Source organism: Rhipicephalus sanguineus, chromosome 5, assembly GCF_013339695.2.
Source record: "Rhipicephalus sanguineus isolate Rsan-2018 chromosome 5, BIME_Rsan_1.4, whole genome shotgun sequence".
Taxonomy (NCBI): Eukaryota; Metazoa; Arthropoda; class Arachnida; order Ixodida; family Ixodidae; genus Rhipicephalus; species Rhipicephalus sanguineus.
Genome location: NC_051180.1, coordinates 5,951,524 through 5,969,692, shown reverse-complemented (window position 1 = coordinate 5,969,692; position 18,169 = coordinate 5,951,524). Strand labels below are relative to the sequence as shown.

The 18,169-nt window shown below is 47.1% G+C and overlaps 1 protein-coding gene across 1 annotated transcript in view; it reads right to left on the bottom strand.

The window, feature by feature from the left end:
* The window catches only part of LOC119393144 (uncharacterized), a 445,271-nt gene that overhangs the window by 193,558 nt on the left and 233,544 nt on the right, over positions 1-18,169 (bottom strand). The window contains exons 29-31 of the mRNA XM_049415849.1: positions 14,895-15,014; positions 9,907-10,029; positions 9,029-9,091 (exon numbers count right to left, since the gene is read on the bottom strand). Of these exons, the coding sequence (XP_049271806.1) occupies positions 9,029-9,091; positions 9,907-10,029; positions 14,895-15,014 (306 nt within the window). The remainder of the gene's footprint in view (positions 1-9,028; positions 9,092-9,906; positions 10,030-14,894; positions 15,015-18,169) is intronic.

Below are 18,169 nucleotides of genomic sequence, written 5' to 3'. Positions count from 1 at the left end.
CCCACGTTGACGCCTAGTGGTACATCTCTGTACCGACGACTAACGCCCACGATCACAATTTAACCGTCGCGAGCTGGAATTCTTAACATGCACGCGGACACCGCATACGGTGAATCCTGCGCAAAGATGGCAACAAGCACATAATAAACAATGTTACTTGATATGCACTCCTCCAAAGCTCCGTGAAGCGCGAGCAGAAACGCTACGCGCGTCATGTCTTCCTTCTAGCCTGGCCGTTAATTCTCACATGGCGAGTAGGGAACGCGGTGCGACAGCCAGGCAAGCGTCGGAGAGCTATTTTCCGATATGGATGGATGCTATGAGCGAAGTTTGGGCGGAAGCCGCCTCCTCGCGCTGTTACAGCGTTGACGAAATTACACTTCTATTGGAAACGCGCCGAATGGGACGGTCGTAGAAACGGCGCGGTTTTTTTTTTTCGAGCCTGGTGGTACACATGTCACCGCCCCATTATAAATGGGACGCTCATAACGTCCACCTATTCAAGAGCTGTGTGAAAAGAAAGCGTGAAAGATAAAAGGCGCGTTCATGTAGCCTCCGCAATGTGTTTGGCGGTAGCTCAGTGGGCTAAACGTCCGCCAGCCATCGTCGTGGACCGAGAGGTCATGGATGCGATTCCTGTCAGCGGAACTTTTTCTTAGCTTTTTCTTTGCCATCTGATGGCGTTTATTTTGCTGACGTATTTCCGTGACGGAAATGCGTCATGAAAGTTTGGTGGACCCCGGCATAAAACACTTTCGCGTTAAAAAAAACTTATTATAACAAGCATGCGTGTGGTTGCTGACCTTTGTTTCCCAACACGGTCATCGATACACTTGGTGATGTGTGTACTAACAAGCCATCGATAGCATTGTCCCCTAAGGAGTTGGGCTTCTTATGCAAGCGGTGATTTACCGTATTATCATTGTCATGATTTCACTTAAATAAAGTAGTTTTTTTCGCGCATGTATCTGCGTGATCCCACGCGTTTGATTGTTTGGCTGGCACTTGCGGTATATAAGCGGTATGGTTTTGAAAAAATCACACCATCTCCCGCTAAAGGGCACCATGAGGCGATGCGAAGCAGTGTTTCGGCATGTAGAGCCCGCGTTTCAGAGGGGGAGTGGTGAGGGGGAAAGGGGAGAGGGGAAGTGGAGAGCGGGAGAGGAGGGAGGAAGTGGAGAGGGGAGGTGAGGAGAGGGAGAGAGGGAGGTGGGAGGGTTTGCGCATGCGCAGTAAGGGTGGTCACGCCGCACACCACCACCACCATCACCGGATTGAACTCCGCTATAAGATGCTTCACATCTAATAAACATGTTACTAGTAGCGCTGTGTGGTGTCCTCATGTGCCTTCTCGTGTCTATGTGTCGTTTCGCTCTACATCAAAGCTGTACATCAAACAAGCGAACACAAACAAACAAACAAACAAACAAACAAACAGGCAAGCTGAATTCCGTATTTGAGAAGCACTGTCCTATGATTACTAAAGTATCATTAAATGGCAACGAATAACGTGTGCCGGATAAGGAGTTCCATAGCTGTTTCTGTCGAAAAAAGAAAACTGCACTGGAAGGTGTTAGTATGCGCAGAAATGCATGCATAGTATACGGGTACAATTTTTCTTAGACAAGCTGGGCGAGCTGATTTATCACCATCCTTGAACAAACAGACTACAACAAACGAGGGACATCAGTGTTGATTCAAAGAAGTGCGATATGAACGCAGTCGCAAAAGGCACTTTTGCACATTGAAAGAAGCAGGTAATTTCGGTATCGCGCTCGCTCAATGACTCATTCAGTGACGCCCGCGATTTAGCTCCTTTGTTTTTAGGGTAACACAGTGATCGATGGACGATTTTTCTAAACACTCAAGCAAGAAAAAGGCACTGGTCCCGCGTGGGCGTGTTTTCTTGTGTCCTCGTCTTTCGTGCTGTGTAACTTTGGCTGTGTCGCACCAACTTTCCCAAACCAAAGCACTCCTAAAAGAAAAAAAAGGAAAGAAACAGAGGTTCATATATGGGTTGACTACCCTGTTCTGGGGAAAGGGGAATAAAAAGCAGTAGAAACTGCAAAAAATTAAAATAAGAAATGAGAATACGACACTTGCTGATGACCGCAAGAAGCGCAACAACGCACTTAACGCCTGTCTTGGCCACATGACTCCATAGTCTAGCGACAAAGGGCAACCGTCAAGTCTTGTATAACGGACTTGAAAGCTCTTTCCTGGGCACCAAGAAATGGGGACACTTACAGTGAACGTGCTCACCAAGGCCATCTACACTAGACATAGGGACAGAAAATAATCATCGGTAACGCAAATAAGCTACTTATGAAATAAGTGAAGCATTGCAGTTGGAGAAGGAAGGTGCTCAAGGACTGCACTGTGATAGCAGGTGCCATTCAGAATTCCACATATCAAGTCTAAATCAGTGAAGGAGTCGCTGACGAACACCACGTATAATATAGAGTTCATAAGACAGCTGATTATCCAAGTCATAGTTCATTCACTGAATTTCATTGCTGCAAATGTAATTCGTGAAAGACGTGCCCATTATTACGACGTCCGAGTTTCTCTGTCCTGTTTAGAAGCAGAATCCAGCCATCGCTCGCGTCGACAACACTAAAGCCCCTATACCTTCGGAAAAGTACAGCTTTCTCTTGATCTACGCCGCTTCCTCCTCTCCACGCCTCTGATAGGGCGGCTGCGGTCACGTGGTAGCCGCGCGCCCTCTTTCTCGATATTTTGTTTCCTTCGCCTCTAGGCGCCATGTTGAACGCTCCAACGTGCCATGTGCTGTGTGTTCGCCCCATGTGAAGTGCACGAAGTGTGAAGTGCACGTGTGCGTCTCGCTCGCTTTGTCGCGATGCCGGTTTGCTGTGCGTTTGGCTGCCATAACCGTGACACCCAAGGGAAAAAGTTTTTTGCCATTCCGAGAGGAATAAAGAATACAGGTCGTCGCAAAGTCTGGCTCCCAAGAATAGTTAACTGTAGAAACAGCGCTAAAAGACGGGACGAACGAGGAAAGGACACAAACAACGGCGCTGTCCTTTCCTCGTTCGTCCCGTCTTTTAGCGCTGTTTCTACAGTTAATCATGAACCAACCAGCCCAAATGCGTACCTTATCCCTAGAATAGGTCGAGCAAACTTCGAGCAGAGATCGGCGCGGTTTTGTGAGGTAAGTGCTCGTGCGTTTTTACTCTTGACAGGCGTCTTACTTTGCTGTGTGACATATGTGGTGTATTACTTACTTAATGCCACGCGAAATTTTGTGCAATTTGTCATGCACCAAGACAGTCACTTGCTCGAGCAAGTGACTGTCTTGAACACCAGATGGTCGGAATTTCCAGAGCCCTCAACTACGGCGTGCCTCATAATCATATCGCGGTTTTGGCACGTAAGACCCCACATATTATTAACTCTGAAAGAACGAGTGTCGTGCACTGCAACACTAGGTTGTGTTCCACACATTCTACTAACCTTTCACTGTGATGTGCGGACGGAAGGGCGAAGACGGAGCGAGCGTCGGAATGAAAGTGCGATAGCAAAAAAAAAAAAGAACCTAGCGCGCAGAATTTATCGAAAGCCGTGCATTTACGTGCAGCTCCTGCATCATATTGTCTAATTTTGCGAACCACTTTTGGGTGACAGTAGGAACTTTCTGCAAATTCGGAACATGAGCGGGGCTTTAGATCAGCGGACCGCGGCTCATCGGCCGGCGTGTCATCCTAAATTATTGCGTCGCACTTAGCGCACAAGTTTCGAAACGCTGTGGTGGTTGTAGCAGATGCCTCTTTGACGCGCAGTAGATCAAAGCAATAAATTTTCAATTAAAGCGCAGCCATGCGCTTATTTTTATAAACGTTCATTCATGATTATAACGTTCTCCGACGCTTATGGTGTTTAGCTGCTGTGATAAGATTTCCAGTTACTTCCAGCGATAAGAGTTCCAGTTACCGATATCCGCGTCACATACACAGGGAAACGCTATACGCTCCGAAAAGAACCGTAAGCGACGTGCAATTTACTACAAATTGTACATGGCTTGCAGCAGCTCTTTTGGCGCGCTATAAGGGAATTAGATGGTGCGCACACTCACACCAACTGACAGAATTAACGCAGAAATAAACAATCATTACACACAGCCGTATGCGAGACATGGCATGCGGCCACGGCTGGACTAGAAAGGCTGTGGCTAAGTGGCAGCGCCAGCACGCAACCGGCCTGAAAGCTTCACGCGTCCACGTGGAGCGCTCGAGGGGGCGCCACCGTCGCACGGGAAAGGCGCGCAGGAGAGGAGGCGGCGGAGGGGAGAGCAGATGGCGGTACTTTTACGACAACACAAGCATGTGGCTCCACCTGGTAGCACTGTGCGGAACCGCGAGCGCTTCGCATAACATTGGTTCCCATGATGCATAGTGGTGCTCTTTAAAGGGGCCCTGCACCCATATTTTACCCTCCGATTTTTACATCGGAACGCGTTCCTTGTATCGTCCTGAGATAAATGCAAAAAGAATTTTGGAGATAGACGCACGGAAACGGAAGTTATTGAACTTACAAATTCAAAATAAAAGCAGACGACAGAAATTGGCGTACCCCTTGGTATTTCACTCGCCCAGTGACGTGTCACTGGAGTTTTGTCTGCTTCCAATCAAAACGCGACTTACATTTTGCCATACCGGAACCCCGCAGCACATGGTGGCCTTCTAGTCGCAAGCGGGCGCCGCTCCTTTTGACGGCTTCTGTGCCGCACAAGTTAGCAGGTGACTGTATCAGTGTATGCTGATATGAGAGGGAAGAACGGTAGGCCGGTAGGCGGGAGGACGTTCGAACGTTTCAGAAACGGTGAGCTCCTCCGACTGGACGGACCTTGAACGTGAACTCCTACCGCGCACTTATATCGAACCATGAGGAACGTGCACACAATCAAGTTTACTCAACACAATGCTGGCAGGTGACAAATACCAAAGACGACACCAGCAGTTGATGGTAGGTACGCAAACACACCTAGACACCTCGAGCACATGGAAAATCTGTGTAAGGCAGAAATGCAAAGCACAGTGTATTGATGAAGGCTGTGCCGGATGCGCCTTGAGATGGATGGATGGATGCTATGAGCGTCCCCTTTGTAACGGGGCGGTGACATGTCTGCCACCAGGCTCGAAAAAAAAAAAAAAACTTCCTTGTTTCATGTTGGCCTAATACCTTATCTACATTGATTAAATCTATGTTATTATACCAAAAAATACAAATTCACGGTCTATCTCTCTGCCTCTTCAAGGGGCCCTGCAACACTTTTCGAACATGCTCAAAAAGCGCTGCCGATCGGTAGTCGAGGCTCCCGAGAACACGCGAGCGAAATATTACAGCGATGCGCACGGCCTGGAATTTAAAATAAATTCTCAAAGTCAGCTGAAAATCGCTCCCTCTTCTCTCGACAAATGATGTATTAGTCCACAAAATATGACGCGATTGTCGGCAGTTCCACCATTGGCTGATGTTATAATCACGATAACACCCTCATTATTACTTTCGTTGTTAATTTTGAGTTCAATAAGTAGATAATATGTATGTTTATATTCTGTTATCGCGTTAGAAACACCGAACAAACATTAATATTAGCACTTCCGGTCTCACCGACAGCTCGTCTGCTCGTAGTTGCGTGGTTCCGTTTTCTTCGCCATGCGCAGTGCCGAAAACATGAATATTTCTGTGCTTTTGACCATCGCCGGTTGCCGTTGAGAGTGGCAGCCGTTCGAGTGTTGCCTCGTCAGCTGAGAACTGCATCGTCGGCAGGTTCTCACGACCGACCGAGGCACGGGCGCAGCGTGTCTCCGATAACAATGCTGGCGTCCGGTAATGGCGGCGCTTCGGGGTCGTCTGCCAGTGCCGTCTTACGAGGCGGTGTATCGGAGTATGGGCCGCAACCGATCTCAGCTGTCATTCGTTCCAAACGAGCGCGCAGGTTTGCTTCCATGGTTGGCAGAGCGATGAAAACACTACGGCGTTCGAGGTGCACACCCAACATTACCAAACCGACGCGCAGTTTTCAAGCACGCGCGATATCGACTCCGCTCGACGAGAACGACGCAAGCCGACCGGAAGTGGCGGCACAGACCACGTGGTTGCGCCCAGACGTCAGAGAGAAAAAAATGAAGAAAAAAACACCGCCGGCGCTCTTGGGCGGAGCCTCGCTCCTCTGCGCTGCCTCCCTCGACTCGCTGCCTAGCTTTCCGCGCGCGCTCGCGGCGTTGAGTTGAGGGAGAAAGCTGCGGAACGTGATCTCTATAATTTGGTAACACCACTTAGACTTGACGGATTCGAAAAATTTTTGCGGCATATGACTCGTGAAGAGTCATACGTCAATAATGAGACTATTCCAATATAACTAAGAAAGGTGTTGCAGGGCCCCTTTAAGGCAGAATGACCTTATTATTCCCCCATTATTTATTTTTGTTCTTTATCTCTACTTTTCTGCCACCAATACTCTAACCGTCTCTTACTTATTTCTATCGCGGACATGTTCAGCTTTCCATTGTTGTCCCTAAAACCCAAGGCTTCATGTAGACTCGTGCCCACACGTACACCTGGGTGAATATCGCCTCATTCAATCAGTACATGTTCCATCGTTTCCTTAGTTCCTCCGCAGCATGTACATTGTTCTTCTTCGTTACTGAATCTCGCTTTATAACTACGCGTTCTAAGGCAGCCCGACCTTGCTTCAAACAGTAAAGCGCTTCCTCTTGAATTATCATAAAACCTTTCCCTCCTTATTTCGTTTTTTCCCTTTCGGTAGTTACTCAGTGCCGGCTTCTTTTCCATCGCTGCCATCCAATAAGTCCTCTCCGCCTCTCTGACCTTCCGCTTAATGCTCCTTGTTGCCATATCGCCCGCACTGCTAGCCGTATATTTACTGGTGAGCCTCCTAGTTCTTTTTCTCCACTGCGTGTCAACACTTTTTCTATACAAATACCTGAAAACCTTCTCTGCCCATCTACTCTTCTTCATTTTCCTCAGCCTCTCTTCGAATCTCATTTTGCTCTGAGCTTCCCGCACTTCAAAGCCTGTCCATCCCATATCACCCTTTACAGCCTCATTTGTCGTCTTCCCGTGAGCGCCCAACGCGAGGCGGCCCACCGTCCTTTGATTTACATCCATTCCTGATTGTACCTCTGACTTCATGCACACCATTCAGTTCCCAAATGTAAGCCCCGGGACCATCACACCCTTCCACAGCCCTCGAAGCACCTCGTACCTATTGTATCCCCATAAAGATCTGTGCTTCATAATTGCAGCATTCCTCTTTCCCTTTGCTACCGATGCTTTCTCTTGTACCTCCATATATCTATCCCCCTCATTTACCCATACTCCGAGGTACTTGTACTCGCTTACCCTCGGTATTTTTTTACCCTGTATAAAGACCGCATGGTCTTCGTGATCATTGAATACCATCAATCCACGTTTTGTTGCACTAAATTCTAGTCCTAGAGCCTCACATTCCCTTCCGCATATATCTGCCAGTCGCTGTATATCATCTTGACTGTCCGCAAATAAGACAATATCATCAGCATAAAATAGACCTGGAAGCTTCTGCTCAACCATCGTGCCGACCTGTTTGTGTGACAAATTAAATCCAATGTTGCTACCTTCTAGCGCTTTTTCCATCCTCACCATGTACAGCATGAATAACAGCGGGGACAAAGGACATCCCTGTCTCAGCCCCTTGCTAATTTCAACGCTGTCCTTGCTACTTATTCCTTCCCATTCTATACAAACTGTATTTTCTCGGTATATTTCCCTCAAAAGCTGTATACAGTCGTCACCTATGCCCACTTCTTCCAGTATATCCCACAAAATTTCCTGATTAACGTTGTCATACGCCCCGGTAATATCTAGATAAGCTACGTATAAGGGCCTGTTTTCTATTTTCGATATTTCTGTACACTGAGTAAGAACAAACAGATTATCGTCTAACCACCTGTCGATTCGAAATCCATTCTGAAGTTCTCCCAAAATATCATTTTGTTCCACCCACGCTTCTATTTTTAATTTTACTGCCTGCATCGCCAACCTGTATAGCACCGATGTAATGGTTAGCGGTCTATACGATCGAATGTTATCCTTTTCTCCCCTGCCTTTATATATTAAGTTCATTCTACTTTTTCGCCAACTGTCTGGTATTTCCCTCTCCTGTAAGCACTTTTCTACGGCTTTCAGCAGTGCTTCTTTAGTGTTATGTCCGAGTTCGTTAATGAGGCTGACGGGAACCCCATCTAAGCCCGGTGTAGTGCGCTTAGGAATTTTTCCTTCGGCTTTCTTCCAATTGAAATTCTCTAGTACTACATCTTCGTCGGTTGCACTCCTTTGCGCACTTTTACTCACCGGGGGAATCCCCTGGGCGACCTTTTTAAACGAATCGGCTGTTATCTTTTGGATGTAACCTAGCGCTTCATACCCTTCCAATTGATTTCCTCCTTCATCTACCATATGTTGTTGCATTGTGACAGACTTCCTACCCAGCGCTTTTAGGTGGCTCCAGAATATCCTAGGCGCGCCCTTCTTCTTTTCGCGAATCTCTGTCATCCAGCGTTCACTTTCACCTTTAATTTTTGCCTCGACTAGGCCGTTCGGCAGCGCCATCTGTGTCGCAGTTTCTGATAAGTTAAAATCGATGCACAAATTGGTGTCCTTTTCGCAGCTGTAACGAGCATTAAACACATTAAAATGAGTAAATTCCACATACTGAGTGTGTCGCAAGCGTGTACTATATATTATTTATTTCCCACCAATCAAAACGAACAGCATAAGTCACGCACGCTACCTCACTTCCTGTAACAGAAATTGTCGTTGTACGACGCTGCAATCGGCGCGGAAACCCATTTCGGATGCAAATTAAAATATCAAACGCTTCGTTCTCGCCGCTTTCGCTGGTGCTACAGCAGTCATCAAGACCCATAGAAAGCAAACGGCCGATAAAAACAACATGCGTAATTGAGGGTGCAGGGCCCCTGATAAAAACGCCTGAATCACGTACGCTTGTTGTCACATTTCTTTTTTTCTTCCTCCAGACCTTGGCGGTCTTCTTCCTTTACCAAGTCTGCAAAGAAAAACAAAACACGTTCGTTTAGTACAAAGGCGTCACGTGGTTGTGACGGTGAAGCAAGCGCAACTCCAGCGGGTAAGGATGAATTATTTTAGTGGGAGAACTTGTGCCCAGAAAGAAAACAAGTGACGATTGCCTCGAGCACAATCGTCGGTGGTCGAATAATCTGATCGTCGGCGGAACGCGTCGTCTTTCACACATCCGTCGTCGAACCTTCCAGCGTTATCGCTGGTGCTCGCGTAAGCTCTCGAATAAACTTGACTGTTTGCGTCCTGCGCGTAATCTTAACAGAACAATCTCAAACAATCGCGAAGCTCCCCGAACATTGCGGCGCGGCGCTGCAACAGTTTTTGTGGGTGAAACCAGAATACATCAAAGTAAAGCAATAAACGCGCGTGGCAATATTGTACGCTATTTGGTTGCCGGGAAATCCCCTCCTGGTTGGCAAACAACCCCGCTCGTCGAAAAAGGTCCGACGAGGTGGTGTATGAAAATGACGGTAAACCAGGAGGCCTTGCGAATATACAGTCGCCATTTTCATTGAAACGTGGCGTTAATAATGATACATGCACGCTGCAGCTGATTGCCTTCGTGCATTCAAACAAAAAGTATTTCTTGAAACCTACAAAGAGACAGCGCAACAAACGCCACGAATACAAAGATGAGACGCATCTAGTCTGTACAAGCCGACATCGTAGCTACACTTTTTCAGGGATTTGCTACGAGTATGACGTGAGGTGGCCCCTAAGATTACGAGTTGTGCGACAACGAAACTAAATCACAAAGGGCTGCAAAATGCGCTGACTCACGGCATCCCTCCTGTTCGTCCTCGTGGTACTTGCCGGGGCAGTCCCGGTGTCCGTCGCACACGGCGTTCTTGGGAATGCAAGTGCCGTCGTAGCACTGGAAGGTCACGTTCACGTTACACTGACCTGCAAGAACACCACTCTAGTTTCACGTGCGCACTGTTTGAGTGCCTCTGTCGCGTCGGTGGAGTCTGCACCCCGAGCAACAGAGTGGATGAGATTATTCATTTACGCGGTAGAATAAAACCAACACGAAAAACCCGTTAGTGTAATATCTGAACTAAAAGACAGCCATGATTCTAAGCTCTCCGATGCAAAATCCAGATATTTCACGAAATCATTGCCCGACGTTCTCACAAAACGCCCTGAAAAATCCTGGCGATATTTACTCAGTCAAATATTTCTTGACGGTTCCATTGTGAATGATGCGTCGATAATTGCTGACCAGTTTAACATTTACTTTTGCTCCGTATTTTCCGCTCCCCAGCATGAATCACCACACCTTCTTCCAGTAACATCTTCCGATTTTATAACTTACGATGGTATATTCTCTTTGCTGCTTAACCTGACACCTAAATCCTTAGCTGGTCTAGATAATATCCATAACAAATTTTTGCGTATAGGTTTGCCGAACCCGTTGCGCGTATGCTAACAAAAGTTTTTCGTCCCTCCTTCGAAAATTCCTTGACTCCTGACGACTGGCGTACGGCACGTGCAGTGTCGTTATTTAAGAAAGGTGATCGTTTTAACATGGCAAACTACAGGCACATTTCTTTAGCGAGTACGTCATGCAAGCTATTAGAACATGTATTCACACATTACATCACCACATTTCTTGAAGAAAACGACTTTCTGTCGCTATTCCAGCACGGATTAAGAAAAAATTACCGACCAAAACACAGCTAGTCACAACGATTCACTTGGTCGCTTGATACGGGAAATCAGATTGATGCTGTTTTCTTAGATTTTAGTAAATCCTTTAACTTGTCACGCACAGCAACTCATCACTAAATTACATAAAGTAGACCTGCTTTTTAACCTCATTAACTGGATTCGTTCTTACCTTCACAATCGCAAGCAGCGTGTTAACGGGACTGCATGTCTGGCATTCTGCTGGCATCAGCAGAAGGCAGTGTTTTGCGACCTGTCCTCATTTTAGTGTACACAAATGCCGCGAAGCGCATGACTGTGCTCGATTGAGCTTGGATACACGTGTAATACCAATCGATAGCCAATCGTTAACCAATCACTACTGACTGATAACTCACTGTTGCCCATTACGACCTCGAAAAAACGAGATGAGCATTACTTGTCCAATTTGGACTTGATCGGGCCAATCCATACCGATCGATAGCCAATCAATACCGTTCGATGTGCGAAACTAGTGGAACACGATACCGACACAGCATAGTCATATATAGCACAGTATAGCAAGGGGTGAGAAGGAAAAAAAAGGGAACGCCACCAGCTCGGCTCTTTCATCGTGCAGGAGTGCGTAGCTGCCCCCAACTCGCTTCCAGTCCGCCGAGCTCGGTAATTAACAAAGATCGGTTAATGCACTTTCAGAGAGCGGAGTTGTTAAAGCTCGGTCAAACAGTGGCGAAATCATCCTTAACCGGCAAGCGTCCTCTCCTGCCTCGCTCCCAGAGCACGTGCGCCGGTTTGTCCGGCGTGGGATGCAATAACTCAGACGGGTCAGAAAAGAGATCGAAAGAAAGGGAACACAAAAAAAGATAAAAAGACAGCGAGAGAATTACGTAGACACAAAGCAGAGAGCAAGACAGAAAGAAAGATAGCACGAAAGAAGTAGATAGATACAGAAAGTAGTAGAAATAAACAGAGACAAGAAAGCCATAGAAAAACATTTTCCACTCACTGGAAATGCCTCATTATTATTTAGCGAAGCTCAGTGAAGAAAGATAGCGCGTTATGGAACTTCCTTGCCACGAGAGATATGTCATTTATGCAGTAGCGATCACGCTTTGTAATTTTTTAAAGACGATAGTCTTTCTTGGGATACTTAAACGGAGAAATTTTGGTCTGTCTTTCTGTCTGTCGTTCTGTTTGTCGGCACGTCACTCGATTCAGCCACTCGGCCAAAGTTGAACCACTTGCCCAAGGGCCAGCCATCTTCAACGGCTGACTAGGTTCATACTTGTGGACATTGTCGATCAAAAAGCAAACATTACGCATATCTCAGGCGCAACATCACTAGGTAAGTATTAGGTGGTGTGTTCCTTTAATAGAAAATGCATACATACGTAATTCTAAAGACCCTAGTTTCTTAAGCTGCGCTGAAAATGCGACTGCGCTGAAACTTGCCTTCCTCCGTGCCCTCTGCACGAGCTCATTGTTGCGTTTCGGTTTCGGTTCTGTATTGCACTGTAGGAATGCCATGGGGCGCCGCTCTGGCATTCCTGTTTCACCCAGGCGACGTGTAATTAAAATAGCGTGTGGAGAGTACTCGTTGAGTGCGGACGTTTCTTCTGCTTCAGCGCTTCGCGCCAAACCGCGTGTTCGGGCTGGCTGGCGTCCCCGCAGGTCGCGTTGGTCACCGCCGGTCTTCGCCTGCTGTTGCGCCGGGACTACCGGCCCGCTACACAGCACTCATATTTTCCGACGTATTGCCAGATGGCGTCCATATCTCACGCAGCGCCTCTTCTATCGTCTTTAGACGACATTTGCAGCGAAGCACGCAGATACGGGGCAAATTTTTTCCATTAAATTTGGTGCAGCTCGCTTCTTCATATCACTGCAGTCCCCCGAGAGCAATCTGATTGACTTTGAGGAAGAATGAGATGGGATTTTTTTTATTATGGACCTTTTATTTAACCAACAGTTAAGTTTTTTATGATTCGAGCAAGAAAATTCCTTACTTCAAAAATTAATAGACAAATACAAATACAGTGGTTTATTATTCACACATAGGTCCAGCCATGTTGTTAATCACAACAACGTAAGAGGTTTACAGAAGCAGCGACGGCGTACCGAAATCGACCGAGTTTCAAAAACGCACTGTTTTTGAAAATGCACAAATTTCTCAGAATTCTAGAAAATCAAACCTGCTGTTTCCTATTTACTTCTATTTGTGCTACAAAGAAAGATATTTGCAATATTTAGTTTGCATGGTTGCGAACTTACGAAAACGCACTCTTCACAACATGGCCGTCGCCAACCGGCGACGCTTGTCGATTTTTCCTGTGTTCAAACTTTTTTTTTTCCCTTTGAAAACAAATGGCGATTTTGCGTTATTCAGTCATATGGGCATAATATACAAAATTATCAGGAGAATCGGAAACGTCAAGTATAGGACGTCATTTGATCTTTTGTGAAATCGGCCTACAGATTCGCCATACGGCGATTCGCGCCAACATTCGCATCGCCAGACGTCGGACAGGACCCTACAGCATGCGGAGTCGATTCGCACGCCGCACGCGCGACCACCCTGCTGGGTGTTGCCGCGCGGCGTCCGCAGACAATGGCAACGCGAAAGACGTGTGAGGTCACGCCGCTGGTGACACCCATGTCGCTGGTCCGATCACCATGGCAAGCATGGAAGGCCTCTGTCCTGGCCAAGGCAGTCAAGGCTCGATGCATTTGCCGCTATCGCCGCTCACGGCAGCATCAAAAAGATTGGCAGAGTTCGCTTGTGAGATGAACTAATTCCCACTTGAACAAAGCGATGCTTGAAGTGAGCCATTTCTGCACGGCGGCGCCCGTTTCCAAACCACCAGCGAGATACTGAGCCGCCATTTTGTAGGTATACAATCGGCGACAGCGGCCGTATCTGCGAACCAGCTCACTTCGCTTCCACCTTCACATGGAGGCCATCGAGAGGAGGAATTGCGAATGTGAACGTGTCATGTAAGAGTACAATGCTTAATCGTGTTGGAAAAATAAGCGCTCTGTGATGAGCCCGTGTTTCATCGCGAACGGCGTCCGCCTTGCTAGCCCTATTACCGCTCGGTTTCGTGACGTCAGCACGGCGGGATCTGTGTGTCGCTGGCGAAGTTAATTGGCTTTGCTGACTATGCTCTTATAGAACGAAGCATGCAGGGGCGTAGCCAGGGGGGGGGGGGGGGGGGGGGGGTTCAACCCCCCCCCCCCCCGAAATTTTTCAATTTTGTTTGCGTATATATACACGCACAAATACAAACGCACGCACGAACATACATAAAGTATGGTTGAACCCCCCTTCCCCCCCGAAAAAAATTTCTGGCTACGCCCCTGGAAGCATGACTGTGTAAGGTTGTTTTGTACTCAATGATGAGGATACGAAGTCTTCCGAGCGTGCATGCGCCTGATGTGGACGGAGCCTTTGCTCGTTCGCCCCATGTGCCCGGAATCGTCGAACGATAGCTTCGCACGTCGGATTGCACCACGTGTCTCGCGCTGTACATTTCTTTGCTGGGGAGCGCGGCGAATGGTACGGCCGGAGCAATACCTGTGGGCACACAATCGCGGAGGCACTGACCTGGCCAAGGGAGGGGAGGTGGGGTCAATTTCCCCCCGAAAATTTTCAGTTTTGCATCTGCATGCATACACGCACACATACAAACGCACGCGTGAACATACATAAAGTATCGTTGAAACCCTCCCCCCAAGAAAAAAAAATCTGGCAACGCTACTGCTCGGAGGCAATGGCTGGGTTTTTCTGTCCGAGCTGTTTGCCACAGCAGATGGTGACTTTCTTGCAGCTACCTGCAAAGGGCTTCGAATAGCAGTGACTCCTACAGTGGCCTTCTTTTTAATTCGCCGCAAAGGCCGGCACTGCATGATGGAACTGCGTGATTTGTGTAACTATCAAGAATTCGTACTTTGTTACAGCCTCACCGTCACATAGCAGTTGATTATCTTGCATGTTTGATCTTCCGACAACTCTTCACAGTGTCATCTTTATTTACGCGCGTGTAAGCTGCCGACACCATTTTGTGAAAACCCCTAAGCTAATGTTTTTTGAGGCTCTAAAAATAAATATCTGGAGAACTCACCGAGACAGTCCTGCTCGTCCGAATTGTCGTGGCAGTCGGACAGCAGGTCGCATCTGTGAGCGATCGAGATGCACTGGCCGTTCTTGCAGCGGAACTCTGTTCGGTTGCACTCGATGTAGTCTGTGAGGAAGGATGCTTATTGTACGATCGGAAGCCCGGGGTACGAGCACAGTTTTAGCACCGGACCACGCAGAAGAGACAAAAAACGTGGCTCGGCGCTCTGAAAAGCGCACATGCTTGCGTGTAGCGTCGCACTGCAGCCGAGAACATGGCTTATACCCCCGTATTCTGAAACAGGCCTCGACTCGAATTTCGTCCTTCACTCGACCGAGTTTAGCACAGCGTCGCTGCTCGACTGAAAATGAAGCCGCACTTCTCCAGAATCGCGGCGCTTTGCTCAACTTGGTCAAGTGAAGGACGAAATTCGAGTCGAGGCCTGTGTCAGAATACGGGGGTGCATAAGAATGGAAGCTTGGGCGAGTTGGTATGCGTTCATACATTTGGTTGACGCAGCGCACACGGGACGAGGATGAAGAATTGTGTATCAGATACGATTATCATGCGGAAAAACTTACATAGGCCAGAGCGTGTTAGGAAACACGACCGTTCATTGTCAGAGACAAAGCCGTTCTTTCTCGCCGACCATTGTCAGGAATGCGGCTGCGCACCCTTCTTTGGCGACACCATAACACTGCCACGTCATAAGCAGCAGATAGCAAGAGAAGTCACCGAGGCCTTCCACATTTAAAGGAAAGGCGATAAGGGCCTGCCGTGAATTGACACAGAATTTATGCACTTATGTAGTACTTGCAAAATACGATACCTGAGTTTCCTTGCTTGGGGCTTTTTAGTTATGATGTACATCACTTTTATATATGCTTGTTTTTAAGAGCGGAGCTCTTTAAGCTTTTCGATGCGCCGGGTAGTGCGAACAGAAACTGTCATCATCGTGAATCGACACGTGCGCGCTCTCCTCTCAGTGCTCTTCTTCTGCTTCGCTCCCAAAACACGTGTGCCGACTTCTCCGGATGCAATAACTCTGATGGGTGAGACAGGGAGAGAGAAATGCTTGGCGCAAAAACTTCTTGGCGAGGTGGGATTCGAACCTGCGTACCCAAGATCCGAAGGCAAGCGTCCCAAAGCGTTGTTGGTGTTCTTGAGGAACACTGGACTAAACCAAAGTTTGTGAATGACTCTTTTGTGTATGTGACTTTATGCGTATATGACTGTACGTACCATGTGTGCGTATGTGATTCATTGTATATACCATAGTCATCACCCGACACCCGGAGTAGCAAGCCAGGCGACAAACCAGGCTAACCTCTCCGGGATTTTCATTAAAGATTCTTATCTATCTATCTATCTATCTATCTATCTATCTATCTATCTATCTATCTATCTATCTATCTATCTATCTATCTATCTATCTATCTATCTATCTATCTATCTATCTATCTATCTATCTATCTATCTATCTATCTATCTATCTATCTATCTATCTATCTATCTATCTATCTATCTATCTATCTGTCTGTCTGTCTGTCTGTCTATCTATCTATCTATCTATCTATCTATCTATCTATCTATCTATCTATCTATCTATCTATCTATCTATCTATCTATCTATCTATCTATCTATCTATCTATCTATCTATCTATCTATCTATCTATCTATCTGTCTACTCGGCTATCCAGGCACGCTAGCAGAGCATAGCATATAGCCTAGAGCACTGCACGGGCCGTGATTCTCGGCACGGGCCCGGGCCCGGTACTCGTTGAAGTTTACCCGCCCAAACCCGGCTCGGTGACTCAAAGCGAGACCCGGGCCCGGCCCGAACCCGAGAAAAAATTTCACCTAACCGGCCCAGCCCGACCGCAGATCGGGCCCGACAGGGGCCTGGTACAATAATCTACGTGGTGTTGCCCAAAGACAAATATCTACGTTTTGTTGGCGCATGCTACGCTAACACGTATGCTTTAGTCAACGGATTTTCACTGTACACAAGGGCCTCACTGTGGTAACAGTTGAAAGGACTTACTGGGTACGATGAACGGTTACTAATCAGCGCTATTCTATACCCTTTTTTTTCCCACAAATATAATGGAAATCATAGAGAGAGTTTTGTAGCAGATACTGCAGCAAGAAAAGTGATTTGCAGCGTGAGTTCAGTTTCAATAGGGAGCGTAAAAAACAGAGGAGACAGAGAACAGAGCGCTCACTTCACTTTATTTTTATTGCACCTTTTATTGAAATTTAAAGCATGCTTTAAAAGGACTGAGCGCTGGGCGAGCTGGTACTCCATTACTACGAAAAACTGCGCGAAATAAACAGGGACACGGAAGACACACGTACAAGCGCAGCACGCTGTGCCAAGAAACCCAATCGTGTACACTCCTGGATATGTAGCCCCTAGCTGTCTTCAGCATATAGTCGCACCTTGCCACAGCAAGAGAAATAGAGAAAAAAGCCAAATTTATTACCTTTGTAGTAAAAACGATGACCTAGATCAAAATTATAACGAGCTCCGTGCACCGCGTGTACTTTCCGAAATACGTATAAACAGCTGGAAGGAAGGAAACAGCTATTTGTCATAGCATTCTTTCCATACGTCACACCACTCCTAGTACATAAAGTCTATCAGCAGAAGGAAGCGATTGGACTACGTGGGTAGCACTGACAGGAGGAGGACAAAGAGATTTCAATCTATTTTCGGGGTTCGTTCCAGCTTGCTAATAAAAGCGCGAATAAGCTTCTGGACGCTTACTAATTGCCTGCATATGGTTCGAGGTCAGGGGATATCACCAGGCACGGAATTCGTAACTGTCTTTTTTGAAGCCAGATATTTCGTCAAGTGAATATACTGCGCCCCACACCTTTTTTAATAGACCTATGCTATTTCTGCACATTCCAACGATGTTGCGGCAGTATCATGTAGCTCTCGCACCATATAGCGGGACAAGATGAAAGCTCAGACGTTAACAATGTGTCCACACAAAGCGGGCTGTGCATGTCCATGTCGCGTCACATGACCACTGGGAGCCGTGACGGAGCCACGGAGAAAGAATATATGTGTCTTTATAGTGGTTCTATGTAACGAGACCCCGCGCAGACATTTCGTTTTAGTGGACTGCTCGAACTTTAAAGGGACCGACAACTGCCCAGAACATGAAATGAGATGACTCCACTGATGGAAGATTGTCCGTCGCATTGACTCAAACCAACCCTCTTTTTTTTTGGTGAGAGAGGGATTTATATTTTTATTTCTTGATTGAAA